This window comes from Lytechinus pictus, chromosome 16 (assembly GCF_037042905.1).
Source record: "Lytechinus pictus isolate F3 Inbred chromosome 16, Lp3.0, whole genome shotgun sequence".
In the NCBI taxonomy this organism is placed as follows: Eukaryota; Metazoa; Echinodermata; class Echinoidea; order Temnopleuroida; family Toxopneustidae; genus Lytechinus; species Lytechinus pictus.
Genome location: NC_087260.1, coordinates 15,941,137 through 15,965,977, shown reverse-complemented (window position 1 = coordinate 15,965,977; position 24,841 = coordinate 15,941,137). Strand labels below are relative to the sequence as shown.

Genomic DNA, 24,841 nt, shown 5'->3' with positions numbered 1-24,841 from the left:
AGTTCAGTTTATTTATTCTTCTCAATCTGAGGTATACATAGACAAAATTACAATTCATGAAGTAATTATTAAACCATACTGTATGGTTATTAGTAGGAAGGTAGTACGGTACATCTGCTAACACTAACATAGAAATCAAGGAAACTAAAAAAAAAGTTTATAATAACCCACGGATAATATACTGAAATAGGAACAGTGCCCAGAAGCGCAATATCTCAGGTTCAACACAAGGTGGCGCGCAATCATTTTCGAAGAACGATTTGGGCCTCAAGATGGCAGCTTCCATTTGGAAATTCGGCAAACTTGTTTTGCCTAAAGCAAGAAGATCTCCTCGTCTTTTCAAGGTAATATTATCCTATTTTCATCTTGAAATTCTCTTCTTTACGATTGATTATCAAGCGGTATTAAATCGGCAAATAAAGAAAGAAATTTGCATCAGTTCAAAGGTCAGTTTGCCCGACAAGGGCAAGCGGCATTCAGCAGAACGCAGCTCGCAATGCGAAGGCAAAGGGCACGCCGACGGCTCGGCGTAGGACTGGTCTGTGTTTCTCGCCTCGGCTTGTATCTATCTTTCCGTTTCTGCCCACATTTCAAAGGCAGTATTGTCACGGAAGTTGAAGATGGTCTTGACCTGATGAAATTAACAGAAAGGGGCCAAATCCGTATTATACCCAGCCAATGAAATAAATATTTAATCTTCTGAATCAGGAAATTCAGGTTGTTTTTTCATCAATGAAAAAAAAAGAAAGAAGAAGGGGGTAACGCATGTCGCTAGGACATGAAGGACTTGTAGGTTTTCCGATCTTAACTTCTGGTAATTGACGATTATCTAGACAGTTTAATCTTGTGAGACTTTACGTGCGTTGAGAAATGGAGGTTTTAAATCTTTCCCCCCAACAAAATTTATCCAACAGATGTTTAAACATTTCCACTGATTTTGCTTCCACTACCGTACTTCTGTAGGCAGTTTGTTCCAGTCAGAAATTACTCTTTGACTAAAAAATTTGCTCCTAAGGCTAAGTTCCAACCGAGATCGTCCTGTGAAGAGCTTGAACTTGTGACCTCTAGTTGCTGAATGGATTGCTGGTGTGAAAAAAGTGTCACTCGAGATCCCAAATTTTCCATTTAACAGTTTGTACACAGTAATCATATCTCCTCTTCATCTTCTGTATAACAGTGAGTGAAGGTTTAGTCTCTCTAGACGTTGCTCATACGGTAAGCTCTGGAGACCAGGGGTGGTATTCTGAGATCCATTTTATCTCAGATAAAATAAAATATTTTATCTCCGTTAAAATCAGTGAGATAAAATACCCTTAAAATCTCTCCGAATTGGTATTCTGAGAACAATTTTATCTCCATTTTATCTCTGTAAGACACACCTATTTTTTAATCAATATCCAATTAGAAATGCGCTTTTATAGCTCTCTCATATCACTCAACCAATGAAAATCCATTCCACCAGGAGGTGTGGCAAAGGAGTGAAATTGCGTCAATTTATTGACTTCAAATACGCTTGCAAAATACGCTTGCGCGTCTTTACAGAGATTTCTTTTACAAAAAAGACAATACTCTCATCGTTTTTTCGAAGTCTATATCACATATTTTCAAGCATCATTTCAAAGACAATATTAGTCAAGAAAAGTCTTATGAAATACTTCCTGATTGTACAGGAATAACATTAAGGTATTATTCTCAATAAATATATTATTTTTCTTAATTTTCATGTCAACATTTGTAGTTAATTCACCAAGAAATAATGATGAAAGCAACGTCGCAGAGATAAAATAGCCCCTACCCTCTTTTAAGTTTATTTTATTTTTTCTTCAAAGTAACATGGGCGCAAGCACATCATCCGCGTTGCATGGCTAGATACGCGATGGTATGTCTACGCAGGCACTCCTCTGTTGCGTATCATCTGTAGATACGCAAGATAAAATTTATATGCAAGATAAAATTCAAAATTTTATCTGAGAGATAAAATGTCATCTCAGAATACCAATTTCATTTTAAGAGATAAAATAAAATATTTTAAAGATAAAATGACCTCAGAATACCGCCCCAGGAATCATGCGAGTAGCTCTCCTTTGCACCTTCTCTACTTTGTCTGCATCCATTTTGAATCTCACATGGCATAAAATGTTCCCATATTCCAGATGAGGTCGAACCAGAGATACAAACAAAATTGGTAATATTTCAGGGGTTATTTGAGAAAAAGTCCTGTGTATTATTCCAAGTATTTGGTTAGCTTTCAAAACAGCTGCTGAGACATGCTGGTGAAAATTGAGCTCTTCATCCATAATGGCAAATGGTAAAATTAAACTTGTAAAATTGTAACAATCATTAGGTTCTGTAAAAGGGTCTGTCTGGTAATCATCTTTTCTCTTTTTCACATTCTAGTCCTTGGAGTCGAGTTCAGTGCTTCCTCAGTATGATCAGCACAGGAACCTCTCTATCCATGAATACATGGGTTACCAGCTGTTGGAGGAAGCAGGTGTCCCCATCCCCAAGGCTGAGGTGGCTACTAATGCACAGAGAGCATATGAAATTGCCAAGAGCTTAGGTAAGACAGTGATGACACAATGTCAGTTGTTAGCAGGGAAAAAATTAGACAAGAACTTAGGGCAAAATCTCCCCCAAAATGGTAAAAAGAGCTCTTAAATTCTGGTATATAAAGAAAGATCCCTGGAAAATCCCTATTCACTGTTACTAGTAATAATAATAATAATAATAGGCATTTATATAGCGCCATCTATCTAGAAATATTCTATTCCGAGGCGCATTGTTTATTATTATTATTACCCTGGCTTTAGCTCGAGCTGCCTTTCAGCGCTCAGTGCATTCAAGGAATTACTCCTGCCGGGTACCCATTCACCTCACCTGGGTCGAGTGCAGCTCAATGTGGATAAATATCTTGCTGAAGGAAATTACGCCATGGCTGGGATTCGAACCCACGACCCTCTTTTTCAAAGTCAGAAGACTAATCCACTGGGCCACAACGCTCCACTAGTATCATTGCTTATCCAATGTTGCAGATTTGTGCAGTAGGTTGTGAAAGGTAGCCCCCCCCAAAAAAAAAAAATGAAATTAATAAAATAAATAAATAATGAATGAATGAATGAAGGAAGGAAGGAAGGAATGAATAAATAGAATAAAAAATAAATGAATAAAATGTCTAACATCAGGGTGTTGCAGTTGTGTACAAAAGTGTATGCTTAGGTCCCTTGCAGAAATCATTTTGTTCAAATAGAACTATAAAGGAAGTCAAACACTAGTCCCTTACATGCATCATTGGTTGAAAATCAAGTTTTATAGAACTTTGCATTTGATTGAACCCTTTTTGCAATGGGCCTTTTGTTGGTACATTGGAGACCGGCCTCCATTACCAGACACTTTTCCAAAATATGTTGACACCACTAAAAAGAATGACTTACCAAAGAAAATGTTGGTGTCAGAAGAAGACTTAAATTTGACTGGTTATTAACTATGTAAATTTGTGTAAATCTCTTTATTTGTTATTCAACTTTCGCAATAAAATGTTCTTTATACCTACTTATTTAACAAATAAAAAAAATGCTTAACAAACTTTCAACCAAAAAAAACTTAAACATGAAAATTTGCTAGATTCTTCACAGTTTACATAATTTTCTTGATATATTTTGCATGTCTTTTAAGTAAAGGATTCTTATAAATATCTCAGAAGTTGCGTTATTTTCAGGATGTGACCATAATGGTTCAGGTATGATTTTTCATCTAGATGGTTATTAATATCTGGAATATTTTTTGATATTGGTGAGGTGAAGGTTTTTCTTTAATTTTTTTTTGAAGCAGAGGTAATCAGAACCCAACTTAACATATAGGGGAAGGCGGGGTAAGTTGTGACACTTTTTACATTTTGCATGTTAGAATTGATATGACTAGTAATATTGTAGAGATAAGTACCTTGCCTTTAAATTTTATTCTTGGGAAATATTTTTCACCTATATAAAACTTTCTATCCCCAAACTGAAAATCGTTGTGACCTTTGAAAAAACTGATGTCAAATGGCTCAACTTGCCCCATCTGTGGGGTAAGTTGTGCCACCGTCTGGGGTAAATTGAGCCACAAAAACTATGTGCAAAATGTATGCGGGAGAACCAGGATGTCAATTTTTCATTTAAAGTATATTCACTTGCTAATTCTCTATAAATACCAACATCTTCTAAAAGTTAAAGAACTGTCATGTGAATTTGCTCTTTTCTGCCTGCATATCAAAATGGCTATTTATGTTTTTAAATTTTTTTATTATATACTAATATAAGAGTTACCATGGCTCAACTTGCCCCATGTTGGTTGGCTTAAATTAGCCCCGTCCGAACTTTTTGTGATATTTTCACATCCACACATTTCTTATGCATCCATCATGTAAAAGACTATGACAAGAGCGAGAATCCATACCTGGACTAACAATATTGTTCTTATTTCTAAAATATATTTAAAGACATTTGTGGGTAAAAAGCACTTATCTATTTCACACCCTTTTTTACTTTTTTGGCTGAAATTTGTACTTTTCCCTCTAAAAAACTACTTTTTGTTTCAAAGTTGAAAACAATGTGGTGGGGTTGAGGGTTATGCAATGGGTCATCAATAAATGACACCACCACAATGTCTGACTCATTCATTATTAGCCTGGGGGTGGTGGCTCAACTTGCCCCTATGCTCAACTTACCCCGCCTTCCCCTACATGTAAATACTTGTATATATTTGTCAATATATTAACCTTTTGGATAAACTAACTACGGGCTTTGTTGGTATTATTAGATTTAATTTTCAAAACTTCTGCTTTGGCCAAAGATACTGTCATGCGCAATCACAAAATATTAAAGGGGAATCCAACCCACATAAAAACTTATTTTTAGAGGAAAGAGAAAAATCAGACAAGTTGATAGGTGAAAGTTTGAATAATATCAGACAAGCAGAAATATTTTTTTTTTAAAGTTGTAAATATTGGTTATCACTCTACCCATGGAGACTTCAAATTGGCTGCATATGTGATGTGATAGTGATGTAAGTCAAGGACTACTCTTCCATGTACTCCAATACATAAAATGGCTAAAATTTCATTTTTTTTCAAAACTTTTTCTTCAAATTATATTTTTCTTTCATGAGGACATAAAACAATATACTTTATAGGTTATATTTATTTTATTGCTCCAGGGGAATGGGTACTTAAGAGAAAACCACAAATCTTTGATACCGGTAATTAACTACATGGCCTATGGGAAAGTTGTCCTTGCCCCTTGTCATAATTTACTTACCCAGTTGCCAATTTGCAATCTACTTAGTCTTTGGGATCTCAATTTTAAAGCAGCCATTACTTTCTTATTGCTTGTCTGATTTCTTTCAAACTTTCACCTTTCTGTTTTATTTATTTTTGTCCTTTCCAACACAACATTTAATGACCAAGGCTGGATTCCCCTTTAAGAAAAGAGTAATATAGAAAATATTTTTTTTTTTTTTTTTTGCCTCCGACGAAGATTCTGCTAGGATCGAAAGCTTAGGCCCCTTTTTGACTTTCTAAAATAAGAAATATGCGTGAAGTGACAGAGATGGGGTAAATTCATCCCATGCATTATGAAGATTTCATGAATTAATCGGTGCACAAAGACATTGACAAAGGACCAATAATGAAAGCACACCCTTTGAAAGGGTTTAAAGTTTGTGCTCACCATACTGTATTTGTTATGGTTTTTTTTTATATTATCATCGTCAAATCCTAGCAACAAGTATGAATTAATCACCCATCCCAGGGAATCTGCATATATGCATTTAGTTACACAACCTTTGTTAAGTCTAGGCTCTGGGATTGGAGCTTTAAGTTTTCTTTTAATATCTTCTATCTTCTAATAATTGTGAAGCGCTTTTAGCAGTCATAGATTGCCCAAAATATCCATATTCCACAGTGCAGTACTTCCATCTTCAAAAACAGTATATTTTATCAAGGACCAGTTATTTGGAACTCTATCCCTTCTGACATTCAATCAAGCCCTTCGGTATCTGTTTTTATAAGGAAATACAAAACATTTTTATTGTCGAAGTCTTAGATTTATTTTTGGTTCCCCCCCCCCCATTCTCATTCGGTTCAGATTTAGTTCTAGGTGTTTGTTTGTTATGTTTTTTGTTTGTTTTTCTCATTGAATTTGTGATTATATGATGTTTTTAATATTTCTTTAAGTACAATTTTTGTTATGGGTTTGCCTCACACAAGGTTTCTTCCTTTTTGGCCATTACCTTCCTCACTTTCTTTAAATTTGATGTTCATTGTATTTACATTGTCTATTTTTTTATGTATTTTTATCTTGATCTCTTGAGGAGAAATAAATGAAACTTGAAACTTAAAGCGCTAAAATATAAACCAATTATTATTATTATTATTAAGATGTATTGCAGATCTAAATTTGAATTAATCCCCAACATTTATGCTATCTCGCAGTGTACCATAAGGTTTTATAATTGGCCCTCCATTATTTGTTAAATGAGATGAATCATGATCTTAAACTTAGTTCTGACAAAAATTATTAAATCATGTTACCAACAATAACACCTAATATACATCCATTCCAATCTAAAACTGATGAAATGATAATACGTATAAAGGCTGTATAAGACATAGTAAAAAATGTATCGAATTGAAAAGACAAGTGTATAAATTGTAGTAAAACAATATCCTTTCATCTTGTGTAGCAGTTTAAACTCTAAACTACTAGTAATTTTCTTAATTGTTTCTAAACATCAATATAGTCCAAGAATGATATATTGAATCCATGTATTTGAACCTATGATTCTTAGATCAAAATAGATAAGATGAATTGTATTTAAATGAATTGTTGATTTATTTATTTATTAGAACATATTTATTCAGGTACAAAAGATCAGCATAAAACTGTTATTCATCAATGACCTGATGAAAACATAAAGAACAACATAAATATAAATAATCATAATATTTCTAGGGTGATGATGATTATTATTCATAGTGACCATTCTCTGATCTTGGAGCAAAGAATTCCGGGTTGTTTCACAAAGAGTTAGATTATGCTCAAGAAACATTGCATCATGTGTAATTTTACATGTGACGTCATTGATGATTAAAGTTGAATTAAGAAGGGGGTGAGTTTCCATAAATATAGGTTCTACACACAATATATAGTATATATAAGTTGTTCAAATAGATAGCAAGTCACAAAAATCCTCTGCCTTCTCGATATTTTGCTTTGAAAGTCTATGAAATTAGCCACCTGTCAGAGCCCGAGAGACGAGTGTACAGAAAAGCCACTCGGAGTGTGACGTCACCGGGGGGAATTTAGTATAAGAGGTGCCTGAATGTCATACAGAAATGCTATGCAGAGAGAGAAAGATATTTTACAATTTTTTTTCAAAGCAACTCAAATCAAACAAATAGGACTGATATGTACAAATCTTTACTTTCCCTGTATAAAAGACAGTATGAATAACCATCATGAACTCTTCAATCATGATGTAAGATAGCAAACAGTGAGTTATTGAATGATATTTTCACTATTTCTCATTTATTTTATCACGATGTTCAATCAAGTGAATAGCTGGAAAGTAATTCCGGCGGCTAGCTCAGCTCTCGCTCAGCGCGCGCTGAACGCATAATACTAGTACACACAACACCCAGGCATTGAGTGTACTGTTATGGTCTGGTATGTCGACTTAGTTCATGGCCGTGCAGCGATCCCCTGGCGTTTTTTCTTCTTTTCTTTTGTCTTTGACTCCACTTTTATATCCTCTAGATCATTTCCACTCATAGCTCATTCCACAGAACAATCTTGAACCAAAGGTATTATTCTTTCTCGGCCTTCTGAGTTGTTTTCTATATTTAATTACGCTAGGGGTTACCGTCACACATACAAACGCAATTCGCAAGTGAGTTGAAGACAGAGAGATATTATAGTAATTAGTATACATATCTATGGTTGAAGACAACAAGAAAGGTATGCGGTACGGTAGTTCGACAGCTAGCTGCGCCGGAGCGGGCGGCCGGTCGGCACAAAGCAATTCCGCAACCAACTGTTTTTTTGCAAGAGCCGCGTCACACGCGGATAAATATGTCATAATAACACGTCTGCTACGTTATCGACTGGTGAGAAGATCTCGATCAAATTTCATATTATTCACCTTGAAATTATTCCTTTAGGGTCTATGGTATCATTCTGAGGGAATTTACATATTTGGAATAATAGTACGGCCACAAATATTTTAATCATTTCCTCTTTGCAAGTTCTATGGCTCGCAGATACAACTTCAATTGCAGTTATTCCATATGAAGGCGTACGTACATAGTACACAAAGCGGCACTGCCTTGTTTACTACACCGGGACCGAATACCCCCCGGTGACGTCACACTCAAAGAACACCCGTCTCGGTAGGCATTGCAGGAGCGAACTCAGGGGAAATGGGTAGGGATAAATCGTTCAAATTCACTATTTTGAAAAAAAGAAAATGGGGGGTCGAATCACCTCTTAGTGTTTGGGGGGTTGTAAGGTTGCTATTAATGTAAATATCTCAATATTTGGAATCGTCTTCTTAATTCAACTTTAACAAGCAACGTGTACCCCTGGCCCTGAGCATAATCCAACCACTATGGTGGAGCGTTGCATATCAAACATAACAACAATTTAAATGCAATTAATGATCAAACTTAATTTTTTTTGGTGAAACGAACTCCCAAGGACTTTGACCATTGTCAGGTGTCGTTTAATTGGATTTTCCTGTATTGGGGTTGAAAATTTTACTCCAGATTCATGGGAAACAATGACTTTTCCCCCTTTTTTGTGATTAAAAAAAAACATCCCTATCTGATAGTTAGAAACGGTCTGATTTTATGTAACTCTCTTCCTTTTACAGGGTCTGGAGATGTGGTGGTCAAGGCTCAAGTGTTGGCTGGTGGGAGGGGGAAGGGACACTTCACCAGTGGTTTGAAGGGAGGTGTCAAACTTGCCTTCTCCCCGGAAGAGGTCAAAGATCTTGCCTCCCAGATGATTGGAAACAAGCTGATCACAAAACAGACGGGTGAAGCAGGCAGGATCTGCAACTCGGTAAGTGATGGCATGAGCTGCAGTAATAGTTGCAGCTTTTTTTCAGAGCTGCACAATTTGTGTCAAACGATTGCATCTCTCATTGGTTTGATAACATGGTACAGGAATTAATGATTTATTTGAAAGGGCTATTTTTGTGTGTGTCAAGCAATTGCATCTCTCATTGGTGTGGTAACATGGTACAGGAATTAATAATTTATTTGAAAGGGCTATTTTTTTTTTTTTTTTTTTTTTTTGGGGGGGGGGTGGGCAATTGAACTAATTTAGACTATTTCTTATTCAGGGGCTACTTCGTTAAATGCCAGTCACACAAATTGGTAATGCTCAAACTCCTCAAAGTTAATGGTATTATGCCTTATTATACATGTAGCTGAATAAACATTTTTATTGGACATTTCCCATCAGGTTTTCAAAGCTGAACTAATTTAAAAGCTAACAGTAATTTCATGAGAGAGGCATTTTGTCTCACCATAATTGAACAAGGCTTTGAGCTTTTTATACTATTGTTTACGGTATTCTATTTTAGTCCGTAATCTTTTATTGTAAAATGTAGACATAGCGATTTTACTTGTAAAGATAAAGTCTATTTAGGCACCTTGTCAAAAGTCCAGAGTGTTGCGTCTTTTGCGCAGGAATCTCGCAAGCAGCTTTTTATTGCCAATCTTCACATTTCTTCATAGACAATATAATGGGGAGTGCGTGAAAGCTGAAATGAAGAGACGCATAGCACTTCTATGGTGGCCCGCAGGGGTGTGAGAGTTCAGATTTTTTTTTTTTTGATTTTCAGCTTAATTTCAGCTTATTTTTGGCCTTCCTCTGTACAAAAAGTATGGGAGCTCTTTCTATTTCAGACTTTTTCAACTTTCTTCAGCTTTTTTCAGATCTTTTTATTTGTGACCACTCACACTCCTGGGTGGGGTTCCTGCTAAAAGATGAGGCACAGGCTTTTGATAGGGGGCCTCAACAAGTACATTTAGCTCCTGGAAAATATATGTGTACATTATAAATGTAAGTGGATGGAATATTCCTAGTATTTTCAATAATTATTGATTATATTATTTTTTAAATGTTTCTTTTCTCTTATGTGCAGGTTCTTGTCTGTGAAAGGATGTATGTCAGGAGAGAGTACTACTTTGCAATCACAATGGAAAGGGCATTCAATGTAAGTTGCACTGAAGTTGCACTGGCGTATAGATTTGGGGGTGCTCGGGAGCATTGGACCCCCCCCAAAAAAACCCACAAGTTCCACAATCAAGAAATGGAAATGACAAGGAAGGGAAAAGGGGAAACAAAGTATGATATTATTTCTGAATATTATGTCAAAATCGATTTAATAATTAGATATTTGTTTTATAGGTTCAAAATTTTGTGCTTGTTTCCAACTTTTAGGAAGTTATGCCCCATGTCGTGCCTACTCATTTTTTTTTTAGCTCATGCCACTGTTAAGTTGTACAATATGTAAAACACTCCTTATGATGTTTGTCAAGTTTACCATAAACCAGCTGTGACGTGTTTGTGTTTGTTTGTTTATTTCTCAGGGGCCAGTTTTGGTAGCCAGTTCACAGGGTGGTGTAAACATAGAGGACGTCGCAGCAGACAATCCAGATGCAATCATCAAAGAACCTATCGATATTGAAGCAGGTAGGAAATGATAGGACTGGATGATATCGCCTTGGCCTCAGAGGTTGCAGTCCTTGGCCTTTGGGCCCTTAGCCTTGTCTTCACGCAGTCAGTCCTTGTTGTTTGCCTCGTACAGTCTCACCTTGGCATTCGCCTTGCAGGCAGCACTCAATATTCATGAAAAATATAATGTACCAAAGTATCGATTGACTTTCATTTTATATCCACATATTCCCTTTTGTTTTCATGCCACAGAATGAATCTACAGTATTTGATAAATTTTCACTGCAGGATATAAATAATTTGTCCATGGTGAATGACTTGGCAACTGTAACTTAACCAAGGATTAAGTTTTATCAATGCTATGAAAATACTGTTTTATGTGTTTAATTATGTTTCATGTTTGATTGCAGGTATCCAGAGATCACAAGCCGAGAAGGTGGCCAAACTCATGGGCTTCCCAGAGAAAGCTGTACCACAGGTGAATATCTTTTTAAAAAGATATCAGTTTCCAGACATAATCTGAATTCAGTCCTTGACAATTTATTCAGGGAACATTTCATGAAACAAATATTCAGTGATTTTTCACTGCCTGTTGCTACAAGCTACTAAAATCCTTGCTTCTGATTGGCTCAGAGGAAATTAGTCAGTGAAAGTCACTATTTGTCTCATGAAATGCTCACCACTGAGAGTGATGATAAGGTGGATTTTGATGAGATGCTGGCAAGAGTGGTGATGGTTTCAACAATTATGGAGTTGATAGTGCTGTCTTGTCTTTAATTTTACCAGTGGCAAATATATTTAATAAACATCTCTATTTTATTGTTAATACAGGGATGCCACTTTTCAGATCAAAGCCTGAATCCAGGCCTTGTCAATTTAATTCAGGCCATAGTTTCAGCATTTTTTGTATACAACATGTTGTATTCTAGGTGATTTTCAGGCTCTCTTATCAATACCAACTGGAATCCCTGTTAATGATAAGAATTATAATATTCTTAACATGGAGAAGGTTTACGGTTCACCATGTATAATATGAAGAAGTGAAGGAAATACAGGCAGAAAGATTGAAATGGAAAGACGAAATAGGATGAAAAGAGAAAATTAGAAGTATTCTTTTCTTGAAAGTGAGTGAAGTCCTGAAAAGGACTTTAAACCAGATGAGATGAGCTGAATATGGCTTGGGTAGCGATGGTTTGAGTAGTTGCAGGTTGAAGTGTAGCGCATATCACCTTATCCAATTTCGAATTGATCTAAATTTGTAAAAATGCTTTTCGATGACCTCAATGCTCCTCAGTGACTCCTCAGTGCTGACTGACATTGCAGCAACAGCTAGCCATGCTTTTATGCGATTCGATTCTTCCATGAATGCGATTAGAATGTTACGAATGTTGTTGAAATGTCAAAATATTTGGAATGCAGTCAGAGTGCTTTTGGACTGCACTCTGAATGCCGTTCAATATTTTTCCAGTTTGAATGCACCTCGAAAGTTTTGAGCATGAGCAAAACATTCGGGTCGGACACAAGAATGGACCCGAATATTTAGAATACACTCAGAATTTTTAGAATGCACTTCGAATATCCAGGAATGTGCCAAGAATTTTCATTCGGACGGCATTCCGGCTCATTCAGGGTATTAGTTAGATATCCAGTAACATAAGAAAGTATGAATGCCTTCCCGCTTTATTTGGATATCTCGTTTCACAGCTTCACTGACTTTTATTTTACAATGAAAAGAGTTAAGATTTAGACCCGATATCTCTTGAGAGATTTTCTAGGTATTAACCCCCTTCCCCCCCAAAAAAGAAGAAGATAAGAAGAGATTTAGTACAACTGGTAACCATACCAACACAAGAAGCCATTGAATGCCATTGATATATTCTTTATCCCTCTTTCTCCTTGTATTGTTGCAGGCTGCAGAAACATTTATGAACCTGTATAATAATATCTTCATAAAGTATGATGCTACTATGCTAGAGATTAACCCCCTTGTTGAAGACAGTGATGGAAACGGTAAGTTCTCTCTAAATACTTGAAGAAAATATTTATGTTTTCCTTGAATTTTGTAATAATCGGATCATGTATCAAAAGGAATTTTGTTCTTTTAACCCTGGTGTGGCGTTACAGCTTTCGTAGTAACAAACACTCCTAATATCTACATGTCTTTAGTTTGTCATCAAAAGATCTATTTGTTTTTTGCTGTCTTTTGTATCATTTAATCTTATATCTGGGTTTAGATATAAGATTAAATGACAAAAGACAGCAAAAATAAGTAGAATGGGAATACCGCATTCAGACTAAATGAATCATGAAGAAAAAAAAGCACCCCAACAATTTTTTTTTCAAATTATCATTTATTGCTTGATATTTGCCTTGATGACGATCATGATGATGATAACGGTAACGTTGATTTACCCAGGATAGCCATTCAGCTCAAATGAACTGTTCTCCCTTTGGACCCTGCGTAACATGATATGTTTTTATAATTCATCATTACCCTTCTCTATTTTAAAATGACAAGTGTCTTTATGTACAGTGTTTGCTTTCCATCATTAAGTTGAAAGCTAATGCTGCATTTAAACCAGCATCCAACAGTCCCACCCAATATCCATTTCACTATTAATTTGTCTATCCTTTTCATGCAGTCCTCTGCATGGACTCCAAGATCAACTTCGATGACAACGCTTCGTACAGACAAAAGAAGATCCACGATTTGAGGGATTGGTCACAAGAAGATGAGCGAGAAGTGTCGGCATCGGAGTACAATCTCAACTACATAGGCCTTGATGGAGACATTGGTTGCTTAGGTGAGAATACGGGAGTTCAGGTCAAAGGTTACCGGTTCATGACCTGTGATATTTTCATTAATTGTATCACATCACTCCATCAAGCACTGCGTGCTACTGCTAGTCTGCAAGCACAGACTCAAATTTGAATCTTAAACAAATATTACCATGCCTAGGTAAATGAACAGCTGCAGTACATGAGTGAATCTAGTCTTACTGCTTCAGACTCTTGGGTGGTCATTTTATTGGATTTTGTTTAAATTAATTTTAAGATCATTGCCATGACTGGCATTTACATTAAGCTCTACCATTTCAAACTGTTATACCCCAGATGCCATTTTCGAAAGACTATAGTGATTTACTGGTACATTTTAAATATCTGTTTGTTGTGGAATGATTACTTTATATTGATGGTAACTCAGATACCATTCAGCGGACGTGAAGTTTGCTATAAAAGAGCAGAATTAGAGATGTGCCCTGCGATTCATTATTAATCTTTGGTCTTGATCCTCACTGCAGTAAATGGAGCTGGATTAGCCATGTCCACCATGGATATCATTAAACTCCATGGAGGCACGCCTGCAAACTTCCTTGATGTCGGGGGCGGGGCTACGGCAGACCAAGTCAAGCAGGCATTCAAACTCATCACATCGGACAGCAAGGTATAATCAGTGTAACAAATCACGGGGCAAAGGGTTATTAGAAATCTTGGGGGAAGAGGCAGAATGCCTCACATATCCCTTATTGGGGGCACAACGTGGTCTAGTGGTCATGACTCTCGTCTTTCAATCTGAGGGACGTGGGTTCGATTCCCAGCCATGACGTGTTTTCCTTCAGCAAGAAATTTACCCACATTGTGCTGCACTCAACCCAGGAGAGGTGAATGTGTACCTGGCAGGAAGAAATTCCTCGAATGCAAGAACGCCTGTAGGCAGCACGGCTATAGCCGGGGTAATAATAATAATATTATTGTAATGCGCAGTTGAGTATATACATATAGAAATTGCGCAATATAAATGTACAATTGTTATTTTTATTAACCAGTCATGGGACAAAGGGTGATTAGAAATCTTGGGGGAAAAGGGGAGATTGGCAGATTGCCTCCCATAGATCTTATGGAATGGCTAAAGAACTTCTTTATCGTGTTCATTTCTAAATCATAGATTTTTTATTAGTTCCTGGATGTTTCTATAGCACAACTTGTTTATTAATGAAGGTTAATGTCATATCACCGCTGGGTAGGGTTAAACCCTTGAATCATAAGGTCTGATAATTTTTGCAGGCAGCTCAGAAATACCCTTATTTCAGAAATATGTTAACGGTTTGCAGTCTCATATTGTCGGAAAGGGTCTCCTAATTCCTGTAGAGAACTCGTTCCAGGCATAAGAAAGTTGCTACTTATGCTGTTTCTCTAAAATCAAGCTTTTTCTGAGATTGAAAATTTGTCACTATTGCCATTTGTTGTTTTTCATTGAACGTATAGGTGCAAGCGATCATGGTGAATATCTTTGGAGGAATCATGCAATGTGACATCATCGCTAAGGGTATCATCGCCGCTGCTAATGAACTCAATCTTAAAGTACCCATTGTAGTTAGGTTACAAGGTAAGTGTGTCATAATACATAAAACAGCTGTTTTGTGTGTGTATATACATGTATGACAGAGTTTCGAGTATGTTATCGATGTTGATGTCAGTGTATGGATCAGAAATATGTTACAAGTCGTTAAAGCTAAATTACAGTAGTTGCAGTAAAACACTAATTTCGTGAGAAAGTCTGCAAAACCAAGGTTAAGTATGACTATATCATCGTGGATCTAGATCTGGTACAGTTACATAAACTGAACTTTGTGAAATCATAAAATCTAAGCTGAAATACGATCACACTGAAGATCGCCAACACAGATAGGCACACATGGACAGTGTATTATTATTGCTGGAATAAAGACCCGACGGAAGTGACCGAATCCGCGCTTATTTTGCTTATTTCTCAGCAATTACACAATTTCTTCCAGAATCCTTTGGCACATATTTTTTATTCATACAAACAGACACTTGGGTGGTCATTATATTAGATTCTGTAAAAAGTCATTTTGAGATCGTTACCAGAACTGGAATTTACCTTTAACATCTTAACCCTACAAAGATCAGGGGCTGATTCTGCTACCCCCATTTTGCAATAAATTTTGAATGCATGAAATTTAATGACATTTAGTTGTTTGAGTATGCAGTTTCAGCAACGTTTTGTGCTTGCACATTCGCAAAAAAAAGAAATTGCCCCAAAACATGCATATCCATTGCAAATTGTGTTACGAACTGGGCTAAAACATCCCTCTTTTAGGCATCAATATAGCCCTGTCTTTTTAAGGCTAATAAAAAAAGGCGACCTTGATTCAAGTTTGGTGGTGGTGTTACGAAGCTGCCAACTAGTACTGAGTTTCAGTATTTAGTAGTGAAAAATGAGAATATAGAATGTTTCATGCAAAATACTGATTTCTTAAGGACGTTCCACAGTTAAATTGAAATCCATGTCATTTTCACCAAACTTTGCACATAGATACTTTAGAACCTTAATATTCGAAATATACAAAAATTAACATAGGTCCATGTGCTTGATTTTTTGCTATAGAACTTCAAAGTTCACCCAAATTGATGTTCTTAAGAATTGCGCATTCAAAAGAATTTGACATTTTTAGACCGCCCAAGATTACTATAATGAGTTTAGACCTCTATTACTCTGTCAAAATACATGAAAAAGTCATCAAATTTCGCAAGAGAGTTAATAATTGTATCGTTAGAATGGAGAATATGTTTATAGTGCTATTCGTTTGCAATTTTAAGTTTAACGGCACTGTCAGTTCTTAAAAATGGCGTAAAAGATAACAAAATCCCAATCTAAAAAATGTGAAATTTCAGTAACAAAGTACAATAAATGCTGCACTTTATTCAAAATCCATGTCATTTTCACCAAAATTTGTAGAGTTGTAGAGGAAGGTAAACCTAAGAGGAACAAACATTAAAAATTAGGGGTTCATGTGCTTGTTTTTAAACTATCAGTATTTTTATTAGAGCAAATGTGCTTTTTAAAACACCAAAAATGCGCCGAATGCTTTGTATCTATGTGAAGAAAAAATCAAAACCACTCTACCATTTATTCAAACTCGGGGTAATATTCGTGATTCTTGGCAGCACTGCAGAGTAAAGTATTTTTAAATTGGAGAGAATCTTTTTTTGAATGGTCCATGGAATAATTCCATTTTTAGCTTCATGAAATAACGCATCGGATCTGCAGTTAAAGTACAGAAGATGAGAAAAATCAGCACGTACCCGCAGCTAATTAATCACCTGTTCATCCATTGTGACGTCAGCGCGCAGAGTGTAAACTATGCGCAGATCATAATGCGCACAAACATAACTGTGGAACGTCCTTAAGTTTCAGTTTTATTTGATGTCCTGTGGTATTTCTTTGAAAATACTGATTTCCCAAGCAAAGAACTGATTTTCAGCTTTTAAAATACTGATATGTTCTTGTTCAAATAGGCAGCTCCGGTGTTGGGGAACATTTATCAGACTTAATCCAACACCAAATGTAACTTCCATTTCAGCTTCTCTGAATTTTCTCCTGTTTTCTAATCAAATAACTTTCCACTTAGATTAGAGTCCCCTTTAAAAGGGTTAGAAAACTGATAGAAATCATATTACTGACTTCAAAATATAAAGTGACGTGAATCCTGATAATACCCAGTTTTCACGTTTGTGTAATTACTGGGCCCTGTCTTACAAAGAGCTGCGATTGATCCGATCAACCACAACTATGGACGGCCAGCAACATCAGCATCTATTATGCACGTTTGTTCAAAATATGTCCTAGCTATGATGTATATTCATGCATTCATTGTATCTTGAAAATTCACTGCGCTTCTCTTTGTTTACAAAGCACATTGTGCAAATTTCCTGTAGAAAAAATTATGACCCTGATGGATTTCCAAAGAGTTACGATTGATTGGATCAATCGTAACTCTTTGTAAAACGGGGCCCAGGTGTTTAAATTGCATCGATCATATTACTGGTATTTATATTGCATCAATCATTACTTTGTTGCACCAATTGTTGCTGTAAGTACCGGTATGTTGCACAGAGCTGCCAAGTAGTATGATTTTTCCGTATTTAGTACGTTTTTGCAACCAAAATACGGCAGTACGTTTTTTCTTTAAAAAATACGGTTTTTGTATTTAAACAAAATATATATATATTTTTTTTTTTTTTTTTACAAAATCGAAATTTATTGAGAAAAATCATCTCTATTTCATAAAACGTACACAAATATGGTTATTAGATCAATGTAAATTCAGGTAACTTGTTTTTTTTTTTCAATCATTTTGTAAAAACCAGGGTGAGATATACACAAGTTTCAATGTTTTTTTTTTTTCATCTGCAAGAGCAGTGCACATTTTAGCTTGCATGCAGCTTGAGCGCCGTGATGGGCGAGTGCGCCAAGCATTTTATTATGAAATACGCTTTTGGGGGAAAAATACAAAATGTTTATCTCACACGGTAAAAATACTGATTTTTTTTGTCAAAATACTGATTTTGGGGGATAAGAATACTGAAAATGCAAAATACAACTTGGCAGCTCTGGTTGCACCGGCACCAACATGAACTTGTGCAACACCAAACTTGGAATAATTCATTGTGCCCAATTTTAAGACAATTTATCAAATGAAATGCTACACAAGTTGCTGAACGGAGCTACTTTATCAACGAGGTTCAGAAAAAAGGATGCCAATTACATTATTAATGGCTAAACATCAAGTGATGTTTCCCTATTTCTTCTTTTTGATTTTTTTTTAGGAACCCAGGTTGAGGAAGCCAAAGCAATTATTGCATCAAGCGATCTCAGGATATTGGCTTGCGATGACCTAGATGAAGCAGCAAAAATGGTATGTAGCATGCCAATAATATGCAAATGATGTACGTGAGTGGTATATTCTGATTGCCATGGTTTAGTTTAACCCTGTGTTTACTGTGATGGAGTGCCATTTGTCAACCCATTCACCAAGTAATATTATTCTTATCCAGCAGCAAAAATTTGTCAAAGCCTTAAATGCCTTTCTTTAAGTTCTCTTATTTCATTTATTTGTATATTGGCATATTATGTGATAAACGTGTATGTTATACTCTGTAAATATCTTTTTATCGAAATGAAATAAATGGATTCAATCATTCAATCAAAGAATTGATTGTATGGTGTAATAATGAAAATATATTTTTGATGAATCAATTGGTACATTATCTTTGACATGAATATGGAAGATATATTATGACACCCAGCTTTCCATTGAAGTATGGTCTAAAATTCTTGTTTATACTTGGGTTTAATCTAGGTTTAATTATCAGGATCCCACAAGTTCAGTATAAATCCCATTCACATTCAAGACTAGGCTGTGTTCTAACAGTGTCTTGCAATAGCTCAAACACAAGCCTTAATTGATAGTGAATAGACCACGAAATGAAGAAATGAAGACATGTATCATTGTTTTATGCAACTATTTTCAGATCGATTTCTCTAGCTTTTTAGAAAAAAACATATTGAGACTCCATCGTATTGAATAAAAAACAAAAATAATACTATCCCACAAATGTTTTTCTCTAACATGATTTAAGAGATTAATGATCTCCTTATGGAAAGTCAGTGTGTGCTTGCCTGTGTTACATCAATCAAATCGTTGATCTAGCATGTGCAGACAGCCCGGTATAATGAGCTTACCATTGCATTGTGGGAGCTCAGATCAAATAGCCATAATGCCCCTTGGGTATATCACGGTTAAAAACAACCATTCACCTGCTGAGGACAAGAACATACTTGTGGAAATGTCAGGTTTGGTGGCTTCAAAACATATTCCCACATAAAAAGAATACATAGGCCCGGATTCTGAAGTCGGGTTTAAAGTTTTGATTTAAGTATGGGTAGCCAATTGTTACATAAATCACTAACAGTAGAGATATCATATTTCAGGTCATTTGGCTCTCAAATCATTCATAATTGTCTTGGAAGTATAAATAGATGATTTCTTCACCATCTATGAATCAGGCAAGAGCACAGTAAACATAAGAAACATACAACTTAATAAAAATTTTGACACTTTTGGCTTCCCATAATTTTAGCACAGAGTTAGACCATGGTCTAAAGTGAAACCTGACTTGAGAATACGGGCCATAGTGTACCGTGAAGCCTCCATACTGAACCACCGTCTTATCTTTTCATTTCTCCCAACAGGTTGTTAAATTATCCACAATTGTAGGATTAGCAAAAGACGCCCATGTAGACGTCAACTTCCAGCTACCACTATGAGCGGAGGAGAGTCAAATGCACAAATTTGAGGGTCTAACCGCCTTTTATTCAGAGATAAGAAAAAATTCTTGTTATATTATTGTCATTCTTCACTTTATTTAGTACAGTATTTATGTGTGTGTGTTTATTTCCCCGAATACAACCACATTTGGTTTTGTTTTCACAATGTGTTGAACTGAAATGGACTTATCTTTTACCTCACATACATACATGCATTCAGAACATGTGGTTTATTTTTGAGGTACTCTGATACAACATTGCACCTCTAAAGAATGTTGCGAGCGCATTACATTCAAATTAAGACATTCTATTTAATCGTTGAACAGTAAATTCTGAAATTCGCTTATGATTTGTACTGGGACCAGTTTAACCGATGTTGTATTACATTTAAACAACTTAATACAAGGTAAAAACAAAATGTAATTTGTCTAAAAGGGGGTACCATTTGTTAAATGTGCTTATACTCTTTCCTGAAGATCTCTCCACACTCTGTCAATAGGTAAATAAGGTTAATTGGTCAGTGGCAGATAGACGTAAGTCCAGAGTGATGTCCCACATAATCAGAACTAGGAGGACTTACCATATTGAGGGATTTGAAATACACAACCTCTGGTCATTCAGGGAGAAACTTGTATTCATACATCAAAGTCTAAACTGCGATACCAGAGCCTCGTATGATGAAGATTAGTGATTGATCATGAGGCCGACTTATACGATTGATTGCATTGATTAATGTGTATGATCAGTCATAAATATCAGCACCATAATCGATAAGGGGGCCGAGATCGTAACAGTCCAAGAGTTGAATAAATTTTTGTGAGCTATTAGAAGAGAAAGGTGTGTGCTTGTATAGATAAATCAGAATTAAATAGTATGCAGGATATAGTGACTTTAGGATTGGAACACCGGTTTATAGATATATCAGCATTAAATAGTACACACATAAAGACCTTATGACTGGTATGGAAGTTTGAACTAGATTTTTCAATTTGTGGTTTTATATCCTTTTGCCGGTGAATCAGCATGAAAGAACACACTATAAAACATTGATTGAGACATATAAAATATGATAATATAAAAGACAGATTACTTTGACGCACAAATCAGAATTTTATTCAGACCAAGATTCTCAAACAAGAATAGAGTAGTTTCACAATGACATTACAAGGTGATATGGGTTTTTAAAGTTATTATTTCTGCTATCTTTTGAGTAAAATATAAATTCATATGAATATTATTGCCCTCACAAATCAAGTGCTTTTGAAGAATACATTGACAAAATATGTGTAGTATATGCCTATAGGCTGCTTGAATTAAAATTAATAATATATTTTGTATTCTTAGACCTAAATGGGTATTATTGCTGAATATTATTCAAATACAATGTATTATGCTCTGATTTTCAAAAAGTGCACCCTCATTTAAAAATAATCAGACAATTTGCCAAATTACCATAATCTGAGCGATGTAAATACATAGCAGGAATATCATTCAGTTTTAACTTAATTTCCTGTTAACTTTTCATACAGCAGTGCAAATGAGAGGAATACTTTATAGTTCTATATATGTAATGGTAAAAAGGATTGTTGTAATATGTTGTACGAGTTGTTTCTATTTTAATGCACACAATGTTGTGTGAGCATACATGATATGCAACTGTTTATTCATAGGTGATATGAATTAAATGAATTCTAACATAAAAATATCAGAAGATATTGAATAAATCTGTTTGATTTGTTGCTTTATGATGGAGCAAGTGAGAAGGAATCCAGTGGAAGCTTATTCATTACATGTACATACTGGGGCTGGGCACACTAAGCATAGTGATTAATCGTACAATTGCTTTGTCAGCTTCATTGCAAGTATTAGGGCCGTTTAAACACAAGGAAAAAGTGTGATCCAAAAATCAATTTTCTAATAACGTTCAAAATTTCGATTTTTGTGTGTGTGTGTGTGTGTGTGGACAGAAAATTGTCAGTTCTTACTGCGAGTCTAATTGCGATCACACTCGCAGTAAGAACTGTGATTTTTCATAATAATCGTGATTTTACATGCATCGTGTGTGGACTGATTCGAGATTCAAAGAACATTTTTTAAATCACATCATGCATAGCGTGTGAACGTCGACATCCGGTTTTGTATCGGCTGTTTTTCTTTGGCGGCCGTGTACACTATACATACGTATATCCCATACGGTATGTAGTAAACGAATACACATGTTTGTGTTTGGTTATTCTGTGGTTGCCAACTTGCGTAGCTCATCATGTAAATCTCATATCTAGCTCTTTGATTTGTGCACGTGTGAAACCCTATCGGGTCAATCTCTGGTCACTCAAGTTTTGATAATTTCTTCCTTGTAACGGAGTGTGATTTATTGGTGTGTATAAACAGTCAAGAAAAAAAAATGAAATTTTGATTACGATTCAAATTTCAATTCCTTCTGTGTGTGAACCTGCCTAATGATCAATGTAATCAGCATAAACTTAAGCCCAGTGATCAAACACTAAGCTTTGTGTTAATGTTACAAAGCCTTAGTTCCTGTATCACAAAGCCTAGCAATTGAGAGAACAATTGATTTCAGTGACTAATTGTATGTTATTGTTAATTCATTCATGTTATAAAAAGTTGTTCTACAATTGAATGCTAAGCTTTGTGTTAAGGGGCCCTGATGGGATTTGATTTGATATTAGTTTATTCCATATTACGGAACACCTTTGTTGGGTGTCTTGATACATCTCTCGAGACAATGGTTGTGTGTCTGGTGTCTCGTCTCAGTCTCTGCTGATTCTGCAGACACAAGTGCCTTGGAATCATATCTGTCTTTGTATTGTCTGAGACTGTGTCAGCCCAAACACTGTATAACATACATGTATATCATTTTACATTTACAGAAATCATTTCAATGTCAATAAACAAAGTATTAAGAGGTAAACAATGATTTTGAAAAATGCATTATTATAACTGAACACATTTGCTTTCTTCTTTTCTATTCCTGTTTTGATATCAAGAGCAACCAAATATCAACAAGAAGTCATTACAGAAATGTAGGAGATGGCCATCTTGACTCTTTGTGAGCCAAAATCTTGAAATTGATGTAGGCTCCAAAAAGAGGCATTTCCCAAATATCCTGGCTTAATTTCATAAATTTGTTTTCAATTGAAATTTTCAAGCTTATGGTAAAAGTTAAGTACTGATTTTTTTTTTTTCAATATTGAAAACAACCTTGTATCAACTAGAAGTCATTTCAGAAATGCGGGAGACCCACATCTGAAGCTTAAAAATTGAAATTGGGTTTGTAATACATGTCTCTATAATAGAACATTTTCACTAAAAACTGTACATCAATCTAAAGAAAAAATAGTGAATTTATCTCGTTTCAGTAATGCCTATGTACAAAGAGTATAAAAATAGAGACTTTGAATTGATGAAAAAAAATAACTTGACACTGTAACAAACATTCTGTTAGATTTAACAGTACTGTTCATGACTTACAGGAAGTGAAACTATTTAGAATTAAATGAATATAGTGACATAAGATAGAAAATTCTGTTTCAGTTGTTATATCAATGAACTTGCCCCTAAAAAGACCTTCACGGATGCTCTAAATTTATCACACATCACTGAAAAGAATCACACTTGTTTTTACAAAATTCTTAGCCTTGTGTTAATACTGACACTGTCAATGTTTTAGTAACACAATTTTCATAGCATGGTACTAATCACTTTGTAACATTTAACAATCAAATCAACAATCAATTATTAAAAGGTAGGGTCTACTCCAAACAGTGGGTTCTTGGGAGTCACACACTTGAGGCAAATTTAAAAAGTGAATTACAAGGTAAATGAAATATGAGTTCATTTTATAACAATAGCATTATTTTAGATAAAGTACCAAACATGTTATATATTCTTGATAAACAAAAACCCACATTGCAAAGACCTAATATATATACTAGTATTGAGACATTCAGAAATATTTAACTGATTTTCTTTTTTTTTGCTGATATACAATTACTGCTTCTTGAGTGACCGAGCCTTATATCTAAAAAACAAAACAAAAACAAAAAACAAGTTCAGGGGCCCATTCCATAAAACTTGTTATAACAAATTTGCAATAACAGTTAAAAGCTACTGAAGTCCTTTAATCTGATTGGTTGATTGTAAAATTATTATAGAAATTGTTCATTTGTTATAATAACAAGTCTTTAAGAAACAAGACATAGAAGGAGTTTGAAAGGTGGCTCTCAGAAATGCATATTTCTTTCCTTGTTCACAATTAAAATTCAAGCCCATTAAAGGTTTTGAAATCCATTTGGAACATTTGATGTAACAGTATAATGACCATGGTGGTGTTACCTAGAGCTGTTCATAGAGTTATTTTCACTCACATGTGATTTGGTTTAGAAATACAACTAAATTCAAGCTATTTTGCTACTTACTTAACATTGAAAAAATTAACAAAACCCTTTATCTTTAAAATATTGTTAGCTGCTCCTTTCAAAACACAACATATTGCTAAGATCTTAGCTGCAATCTTGTCAGTATCACATATCTTTGCAGCCACCTGGAATAGGTTTGCGACTCACTAGTGGGCCATTGGTTGAGAAGTGCTGAACAAGATGATGGTCCACAGTGAATGACAAAGGCATGATACTTGATAGTTAAAGTCCAGCAAACCACGTCACAAATTTGTTGTCGATTTATCATCTGAAAAGGGGAAAAGATAGGAAAAACTAATGAGTGGTATCTTCAAACAAAGGTCTCAAACCATTTTAATGATGATGTATTGATATTTTCTTTTATGAATCATTTTATTGAAATGTGAAAGAGGGGAGAGAGTAGGAAGACAGCATGAATTTATTGACAATAAAATTGGCAGTTTTGGAAAAAGCACATAAAAGGAGTGGGCAGTTCTGTAAAAAAAAAAAACTATGATTATTATGGAATTAACGTTGAGAGGAAAAGGAGGAAAGGGAGATGATTAGGG

General features: G+C 35.3%; 2 protein-coding genes across 2 annotated transcripts in view; one reads left to right on the top strand and one right to left on the bottom strand.

The window, feature by feature from the left end:
* Positions 1-234: 234 nt before the first annotated feature.
* On the top strand, positions 235-21,565 carry LOC129279390 (succinate--CoA ligase [ADP-forming] subunit beta, mitochondrial-like). Its single transcript, XM_064111635.1, has 12 exons — positions 235-344; positions 2,398-2,560; positions 8,908-9,098; positions 10,189-10,260; positions 10,637-10,739; positions 11,132-11,199; positions 12,632-12,731; positions 13,364-13,525; positions 14,024-14,166; positions 14,988-15,108; positions 18,354-18,442; positions 19,780-21,565. The coding sequence occupies exons 1-12, from the start codon at positions 273-275 to the stop codon at positions 19,852-19,854; spliced, it is 1,359 nt and encodes a 452-aa protein (XP_063967705.1). The 5' UTR covers positions 235-272; the 3' UTR covers positions 19,855-21,565.
* The window catches only part of LOC129279292 (uncharacterized), a 44,936-nt gene continuing 41,037 nt past the window's right edge, over positions 20,943-24,841 (bottom strand). Inside the window, exon 34 of the mRNA XM_064110935.1 lies at positions 20,943-24,561. Within this exon, the coding sequence (XP_063967005.1) occupies positions 24,536-24,561 (26 nt within the window). The 3' untranslated portion in view covers positions 20,943-24,535. The remainder of the gene's footprint in view (positions 24,562-24,841) is intronic.

Excerpts from the sequence above, each read along its gene's own strand:
- LOC129279390 (XM_064111635.1), top strand. The coding sequence starts at position 273 with ATGGCAGCTTCCATTTGGAAATTCGGCAAACTTGTTTTGCCTAAAGCA. Across the intron at positions 12,732-13,363 it reads TGAAGACAGTGATGGAAACG|TCCTCTGCATGGACTCCAAG; the intron begins GTAAGTTCTCTC and ends CTTTTCATGCAG. Across the intron at positions 15,109-18,353 it reads CATTGTAGTTAGGTTACAAG|GAACCCAGGTTGAGGAAGCC; the intron begins GTAAGTGTGTCA and ends ATTTTTTTTTAG.